This window comes from Gymnoscopelus microlampas (assembly GCF_963454915.1).
Source record: "Gymnoscopelus microlampas genome assembly, chromosome: 9".
Taxonomy (NCBI): Eukaryota; Metazoa; Chordata; class Actinopteri; order Myctophiformes; family Myctophidae; genus Gymnoscopelus; species Gymnoscopelus microlampas.
The window spans coordinates 55,660,164-55,668,886 of NC_139946.1; the positions used below are offsets into that span (position 1 = coordinate 55,660,164).

Here is an 8,723-nt window from a genome sequence, read left to right on the forward strand (position 1 = left end):
AATGAATGTCACCTCCAGGATGAAGGAGGACATGAAGGAGGCGTGTGGAGGCTGGTTCTGCATGGCTCCCTGGATTAGAACCGGCAACCACACCGCTTCTGTCTGGGAAAGCACAAAGCATGTCCATAATTATGAAACATCTTAAAAGGTACTGTAAACTGAGATGTTTTTGTTAAGTAAAGGCTTAGTTCAGAGTGTTGGACTTAAAGCTGTAGGATATACTTGCCATGAATGTAGTGGTTGTAAAGGTATTAATTGATTACCCGAGTCCCGTGGTCAGAGTTCTGGTCCAGTTCTGATGAATATGAAGTAGATCCATGATTTGGTGGGAGCCGCTCATTAAAAATAAAAAAGTGTCCAGAATCACTACGCCGTGGCAGCCTACTCACCCACAAAATATATGACACAAACAATAGTAACATGTGACACAGGGGTCGAAGTTGAACGAAACCTGCACTATATGGTAGAAATAGGTCAACAATACAAATGACGCTAGTTTTTTTTATTAATTTATTTTTAATGAGCGGCCCCTACCATATCTACTAATCTACCAGAACTACTTCATATTTATCAGAACCGGACCAGAACTCTGACCACAGGACTCGGGCAATCAATTAATACCTTTGCAACCACTACATTCATGGAAAGTATTTCCTACAGCTTTAAGTCCAAAAACCTGAACTAACCCTTTAAAGGAAAATGTAACTATATTCAACTGTCGATACAGCATGGACGTTCGCGGTTACAATGTTTTTGTTTATCCGGTGGAAAGAAGAGAGACTCGTCCTTCCAACGAGACATTGTTTGTTTACATCCAGGTTGGAAAAAAAAGAAGATTATGTGGATCGTGAAAAAGACTCAAAATAAGGGGAAAACGCTGGCAGTAGCGGATGAATACATTAATTAATACCTGGCAATGAATGTGTTAAATGAAAAAAAATGAAATTTTTCATCTGAACTTGACATGAACAGAGTGGACGTGTGGTTCCTCCATTACTGTTCTGGTGGTGTGTGTGTGTGTGTGTGTGTGTGTGTGTGTGTGTGTGTGTGTGTGTGTGTGTGTGTGTGTGTGTGTGTGTGTGTGTGTGTGTGTGTGTGTGTGTGTGTGTGTGTGTGTGTGTGTGTGTGTGTGTGTGTGTGTGTGTGTGTGTGTGTATGTAGTACCTCCATCAGGGCTCTGGTGTGTGTTTGCTCGTATCTCTACCCTCACAGAGATGTGTGTGTGTGTGTGTGTGTGTGTGTGTGTGTGTGTGTGTGTGTGTGTGTGTGTGTGTGTGTGTGTGTGTGTGTGTGTGTGTGTGTGTGTGTGTGTGTGTGTGTGTGTGTGTGTGTGTGTGTGTGCGTGCGTGTGCGTGTGCGTATGTGTGCGTTTATAGTGTAGTACCTCCATCAGGGCTCTGGTGTGTGTTTGCTCGTATCTCTACCCTCACAGAGATGTGTGTGTGTGTGTGTGTGTGTGTGTGTGTGTGTGTGTGTGTGTGTGTGTGTGTGTGTGTGTGTGTGTGTGTGTGTGTGTGTGTGTGTGTGTGTGTGTGTGTGTGTGTGTGTGTGTGTGTGTGTGTGTGTAGTACCTCCATCAGGGCTCTGGTGTGTGTGTCTCGTATCTCCACCCTCACAGAGATGTAGTCTATCTCAGGACTGGGGGGTCTCAGGTGTTGGTACCTCAGACCCAGAGCCAGGAACTCCTGACACGAGGTCTTCAGGAAGGGAACCGGACGGGTTCCATCGTGGAGACACGGCCTGTTGCCTGGACACAACACACCTGTCTGTCTGCCTGTGGGGGGGGGGGGGGGACTCTTTTTTTTACTTCGCTCTTTCTTGTTTTCCGCTGCAATAATTTGTATGCAATTTTTGTCTCATTCCTGAGCCAATAATCCAATATTTGCTGACTCTGCTGTGGTAGGAGATCAATGATAAACACTTGAAATAATAATATAAAGTCCAAAACAACTCTCACAGTGTTAATCACTGATGATCTGGATTCAAAGAAAATGTTTTAAATATGTTTTTTGTTCATGATAACATTGGTCTCCTATTAACTTAGATTATAGTCAAATTGGATTATTGGCTCAAAAACTAAAAGAATCTCCATGAAGTCAAGGCTTCATGAGTAATTTGTAGAAAATAAGTATTTTTGTGCGGTGAAGTGTTCCTTTAAAGGTATCATGACATCAAATTTATATTTTGACTTTGAGGCGATGATTGACAGGCAAAAACCCTCAACAGCGACACCCGCAGGCAAATAGTTTATTGTTTTCATTGCAGCTGAAAAGGCTTTGGAAATCAGAGAGAAATAAACCTGCCATGGCTCACTGGAGTGGATTCCTCAGATAACATTTTAATACACGTTTGAAGGACAATGATAAAGACTTTTAATGTTTTGTAAAACTGAATGTCATGAAACCTTAAAGAGTCTGCTAACCGTACAGGTAGTACAGTCAAGGTTCTGCTAAAAAAGGATAACACAAAAAGCCCCATTAGGGGAGCTTGTTTCCATTGTGGTGCATTGTACTCAATTCATCAGCACTATATAAACTCACCCTTCCTCTGTGCAGAGTCCAGCTGGGTGACCAGCTGACCCAGGGACGGGGTGCTGGTCTCGGAGGAGGTCAGCCTCAGGGTGCAGGCGGCTCCGGGCGGCCGGGCTCGAACCCGGAGCACCGAGCCGTCGATGGCGTTGGACAGAGCATAGAACTCTGACACCACCAGAGGAGAGGAACCCAGAGACACCAGACCACCGGAACCCGGTTCTACCACAGATACCGACAGAACCACCGTCTGCACCTCTGTCTCACTGTCTGTGAACCTGGAACAAGCATGTTTTACTCAAGTAAAAGTATCAATACTGCAGTGTATAACAAAGTGTATAACAAGTGATATAACAAAAAAATTAAATAGCATGTGTTGGCAAAATAACTCTTTTTTTTTGTGGAGCCCCTGTTGTCATAGACATAGACCTCGTTGCTTGTTTCTCTCACATAATCTGGCAACACCGAGGACTAGCTTCCACGTCGTTCTGTACGAACGGCAGCTCATAAGGGACATTCAGTGCATGTTTGAGTGTCATAATGAGGATTCGTGGGGGAAAAAAATTAACTTTGGAGCTGCTAAAATAGGCGGATTTCATTTATCCTCCCATTCTGCCGGCGGGAGGGGTCTCCGGAACAGATAACAGGGGCTCCAATATTTTTTTTTTACTGCATCAGGTATGTTGGTGAATGATTATAGGCAGACACAATATATATGTATTTTAGGGTGGATCTCTCCTTTAAGTAATAAGTTAACCATGGAGTGAATGGAGCAGTAAATCTTTGGATCGCGTTATCTCTGGTTCTGTGTGAAAACAAAATAAAGGTCCAAACTTTGATCTGAACATGTGTTTCACACGTTTAAGCTGTTTATTTAGCGTTGTTGTGAACGGTCCTCTGACACTATGGGATCTGTAGCTGTTGGTTGCAGTCCCATAGCCCGGATTGGATGGACGGTGGGCGTGGTTTAGTTATTATTGTGAATGAACTGACCTGTACACTCGCAGCATCACAGTGTCCTGGTCCAGCAGAGGACTGCCGTTATGAACATATGTGACCTCACCGTCCAGGAAGCTACAGTCAAACACCTACAAATACACACACACGCACGCGCACACACACACACACACACACACACACACACACACACACACACACACACACACACACACACACACACACACACACACACACACACACACACACACACACACACACACACACACACACACACACACACACACAGTTGATTCTGTCGACTAAAACTGTGACGAAAAATGTTTGTCGACTGACTGTTTTCACTGCCTAAAACAAAATAAAAACTAAGCTCTGATGACTGAAACTAAGACCAAATACAATTGACAATTTCGTCAAGTGGAGAGACTAGTGGAGAAGAGATCCAGTAGAACTAAGACCAGTGGAGAAGAGATCCAGTAGAACTAAGACTAGTGGAGAAGAGATCCAGTAGAACTAAGACTAGTGGAGAAGAGATCCAGTAGAAGACTATAGTGGAGAAGAGATCCAGTAGAACTAAGACTAGTGGAGAAGAGATCCAGTAGAAGACTAGTGGAGAAGAGATCCAGTAGAACTAAGACTAGTGGAGAAGAGATCCAGTAGAAGACTAGTGGAGAAGAGATCCAGTAGAACTAAGACTAGTGGAGAAGAGATCCAGTAGAACTAAAACACAAGTCATGTTATGTTTGGTTGCGTCCAGGTGTTGCGCTCTGAAAATAGCAGATCTACAAGCTCAGCGCGACGCGTTGTGAGCTTGTAGATCTGCTATTTTCAGCATGCAACCAAGTGTAAAATCAGCCATTACGACGCCATCAAGGCACCGCCAACATACATTTTAGTCGACTAAATCAACTGTAGATTTAGTCGACTAAAACTCTTATGATATTTAGTCGACTAAAACTTAAACATTGATGACTAAAATATGAATAAAACTAAATGGAATGTAATTCAGAAGACAATGACTACATTTGCTGTCTAAATCAACACTGACTCACCGGTGGGTGCAGCTGTCCTACTCTCTGCGTGACGGGTTCGTTCAGGACCACCTCCACTTTGCAGTGAGCCGTCTGCTCCACCCCCACCTCCAGCTGCCTGCGTGTCAGGGACACAGCGCCCCCTCTGGACACCTCCAGCCACGACGGCGTCTCCACCCGCAGCCTCCCGGAGCAGCCGGCGGCCAGGAGGACACACAGCGCCCACGCACACCGCAGGGCGGCGGCCATGTTGGCTCCGCTACCGTATGTCTGCTCGCCTCTATGTCAAAGAAACAGCATCAACACACAAGCTCACATAATTATGCTTCCAGTCGCTAGTTTAAAGGTTCTATGACATTCATTTTTATTTTTTTTTAATGTTTTTTGGGGGGTTTTATGACCTCAATTACACCCAAAAAAAAACTGAACTTTGAACATTCAGTGGATTATCTGTGGTCTGGGGTTTTCTGAATAATTAGGCTGAAAAGTAATCTGTGATTTCCCAGACGAATCTGCGAGTGCAAAATAAAATTGCACTCTGCGATTTGGGTCTGGCACCGCTCCTTAGAGAATCCATTTCCTGCTCCAGAAGACGTGACCAATCAGGGCCCTGGATTCAAATATGGGAGACTGTAATTGGTAGTTGGTTGTAGGTCTAACCAATTGCGTCGAGGGCCATTGTTTTGATCCCGCCCCTTGGGAAAAAAAACGTCCTCATGGAGGCACCAGACTCATATCCACGCAATGTAGTCTGGCTATGCGAGGCTAGAAGTCACAGGCCATTAATCCCGCCCACTCTCCTCCTCGCCCCTCCCCTCCCCTCCCCTTTCCTTTGGGGGGGGGGGAGCAGAGGCGATGATTGACAGGCAAAATCCCTCAACAGCGACACCCGCCGGCAAAGATTTCATTTTTCATTGCAGTTGAAAAGGCTTTAGAAATGTGAGAGAAAAACACCTGCCATGGATCACTGGAGTGGATTTTTTTGTTAAAACTTTTTATACACGTTTGAAGGACCATGACAAAGACTTTTAATGTGTGGTAAAACTGAATGTCATGAAACCTTTAAAGAAACAGCATCAACACACAAGCTCACATAATATGCTTCCAGTCGCTAGTTTAAAGTATTCTTTCAATCACCATGATATGAGTTTTTCAAAATTATGGTCCCAAATTTTTGTTGAGGGGTATGCTGTAGAACTTATATGCCTTGATTGACAAGCTACCCAGCCAATAGCATTCATTTCCGGGTGCTTAGATATGACGCGATATAGAAAGATGTCGGATTTGAAATCGTTGACAAATAGGCTTCATTTACGGCCTGTAGAAACCAATGGTGTCTCTCTGTCCGTTCATTTGTACAGTCTATGTCTGCTCCCTGTATGTCAAAGAAACAGCGCCAACACGCAATGCGACGCGTTGTGAGCTTGTAGATCTGCTATTTTCAAAGGGATTTTATACATCATGATAACTCGTGAAATGGGACATTGTGCATGATGAGTACTTAAGTATGTTTTGATGCTAATACTTTTCTACCTTTACTCAAGTAAAGCTCTAACACTGGTACTTTTTACTTGTAACACAGTATTTCTACATTGCAGTATTGCTACTTTCACTTAATTAAACAATGTGAGTAATGTTTATACCACTTGATAATCCATAATACTTTGAGAAAACCACTGACAGTGGTGAAAAGTAACTAAGTACATGCACTTACTGTACTTACAATTTTGAGGTATGTGTACTCTACTGGAGTATTTCCAATTTTCAATACTTTTACTTTCACAACACTACATCTCAGAGGCAAATATTATACTTTTACTCCACTACAATTATGTGAAGACTTTAGTTATTAGTTACTTTGTAGATTTAGATTATTATTACAAAGCACACATTAACCACTTCAGCCCTACTGTACATTTCGGCCATTTGAAAATCGCAGATCTACAAGCTCACATGCGACGCAGTGTGAGCTTGTAGATCTGCTATTTTCAAATGGTTTTATACATTTGAAAACTGTGTGAAATGGGACATTCTGCATACTAGTGCAGTACTTTTACTTTTGGTACTTTTAAGTCCATTTTCATACGAATACTTTTGCACTTTTACTCAAGTAAATGATGAATTCCAGACTTTTACTTGTAACAAGAGTATTTCTACATTGCAGTATCGGTACTTTTACTGACTTACTGGAATGAACAGTTGTTTGAGGGAAAGGAGGCGGGCGTTCACACTGGTTCACAGAGACGGGCCCCAGCAGTGGGGGGTCCACAGATTAGGGGGTCCACTCAGGTTATGGGGTCCACAGATTTGGGGGTCCACAGAGGTTGGGGGTCCACAAGAGCAAGGGGGGGGGGGGGGTAGGTATGGGGGGCACAGCGGAGACAACAAACCAGTCTGCAATCCTCTATGTTGAAGGGCTTGGAACTCTGTTGTCTCATCAAATCCACTTCCTGCTCCCAGTCAAGTCAGGTGACCTTCCTTCAGTTCAGTCATGTGACCTGCACTGCAGAGGAGAGTTCACTCATTATACTTCATAATGTCTTCACCAAACAGGGGGTCCTCAGAGATACTTACAGTACAAATAGTTGTGTGATAGGAATGAATTAAAATAATAATAATAATAATAATAATAATAATAATAATAATAATAATAAGGGTAATAATAATAATAATAATAATAATAATAATAATAATAATAATAATGAGATAATAATTGATTACCCACTTGCAGTGGTGTAATCAACTCTCTCTCTCTCTCTCTCTCTCTCTCTCTCTCTCTCTCTCTCTCTCTCTCTCTCTCTCTCTCTCTCTCTCTCTCTCTCTCTCTCTCTCTCTCTCTCTCTCTCTCTCTCTCTCTCTCTCTCTCTCTCTCTCTCTTCTTTCCCCCGACAGCGGTCGAGGCAGAAGGCCACTGTCACAAAATGTCTTGCTCAGGGTGGGACTGTGGGGTCTCTGCTCTACATGTAAAGTGTCTTGAGACAACTTGTTGTGATTTGACACTTTAATAAAATTGAATTGAAATTGAATTGTAAAGTAGCATTAAGTACATTTACTCAAGTGCTGTACTTCAGCACAATTTTGAGGTATTTTTTTTTACTTTAATGGAGTATTTCCAATTTTCAGTACTTTTACTTCTTTTGAATCTTTGGTGTGATTGGAAAGCACGCGTCAGTCATGGTATAAATCAGGGGTCTTCAACGTTTTCAGGCCAAGGACCCCCTAACTGAGAGTGAGAGATGAAGCAGGGACCCCCTCCTCTATATTGTATGAAATTGTGTTTCAGATTAATCATTTTTGTTTACTTGGTCTGCTCTTTCTTCCCTCTACACCAAACACCTTTGCCAAAAAAGCTGCGAGGCGTTGTGAGCTTGTAGATCTGCTATTTTTGGCTAAAGTTCTCCTCAGAAAAAGGATGCTAGGGTTCAAGTGGTTAATGTGAAAAATATATATATCACACAAAGATTTGGCGGACCCCCTGTAGCAACTCTGAGGACCCCCTAGAGGATCCCGGGGCCCCCTGTTGAAGACCCATGGTATAAATGCTTCACATCAGCAGCAGGTCAGGAAACACGGGGTTAATGTGGGTGAACCTATCAGAGGCATTGTGGGTAAGCGTGGGGGGGGGGGGGGTGCAGAGATCAAAGCAGACTGACAGCTGGCGCTGTCATGACACTTCCTACGCTGGCGTGTCACTTCCTGTTTCAAAACCACATGAGTGGATCTGCTCTGTGAGTTTATACAACATGAGTTTCCTTTTACTCTGAAAGTACCCTATACTGAGTACAAGTACCTATACCACAATGAAGACATACTTCCCTTTACTCTTAAAGTACCCTATACTGAGTACAAGTATCTATACCACAATGAAGACATACTTCCCTTTACTCTTAAAGTACCCTATACTGAGTACAAGTATCTATACCACAATGAAGACATACTTCCCTTTACTCTTAAAGTACCCTATACTGAGTACAAGTACCTATACCACAATGAAGACATACTTCCCTTTACTCTTAAAGTACCCTATACTGAGTACAAGTATCTATACCACAATGAAGACATACTTCCCTTTACTCTTAAAGTACCCTATACTGAGTACAAGTATCTATACCACAATGAAGACATACTTCCCTTTACTCTGAAAGTACCCTGTACTGAGTACAAGTATCTATACCACAATGAAGACATACTTCCCTTTACTCTTAAA

General features: G+C 42.9%; 1 protein-coding gene across 1 annotated transcript in view; it reads right to left on the minus strand.

Annotated features, from left to right (window-relative positions):
• Window positions 1-4,765, minus strand: part of frem1b (Fras1 related extracellular matrix 1b) — a gene marked incomplete at its 5' end in the record, with an annotated part of 88,100 nt that extends 83,335 nt beyond the window's left edge. Inside the window, 5 exons of the mRNA XM_084066253.1 lie at window positions 13-102; window positions 1,572-1,774; window positions 2,541-2,806; window positions 3,522-3,616; window positions 4,538-4,765. Coding sequence (XP_083922379.1) covers window positions 13-102; window positions 1,572-1,774; window positions 2,541-2,806; window positions 3,522-3,616; window positions 4,538-4,765 — 882 coding nt within the window. The remainder of the gene's footprint in view (window positions 1-12; window positions 103-1,571; window positions 1,775-2,540; window positions 2,807-3,521; window positions 3,617-4,537) is intronic.
• Between the last annotated feature and the right edge of the window lie 3,958 nt (window positions 4,766-8,723).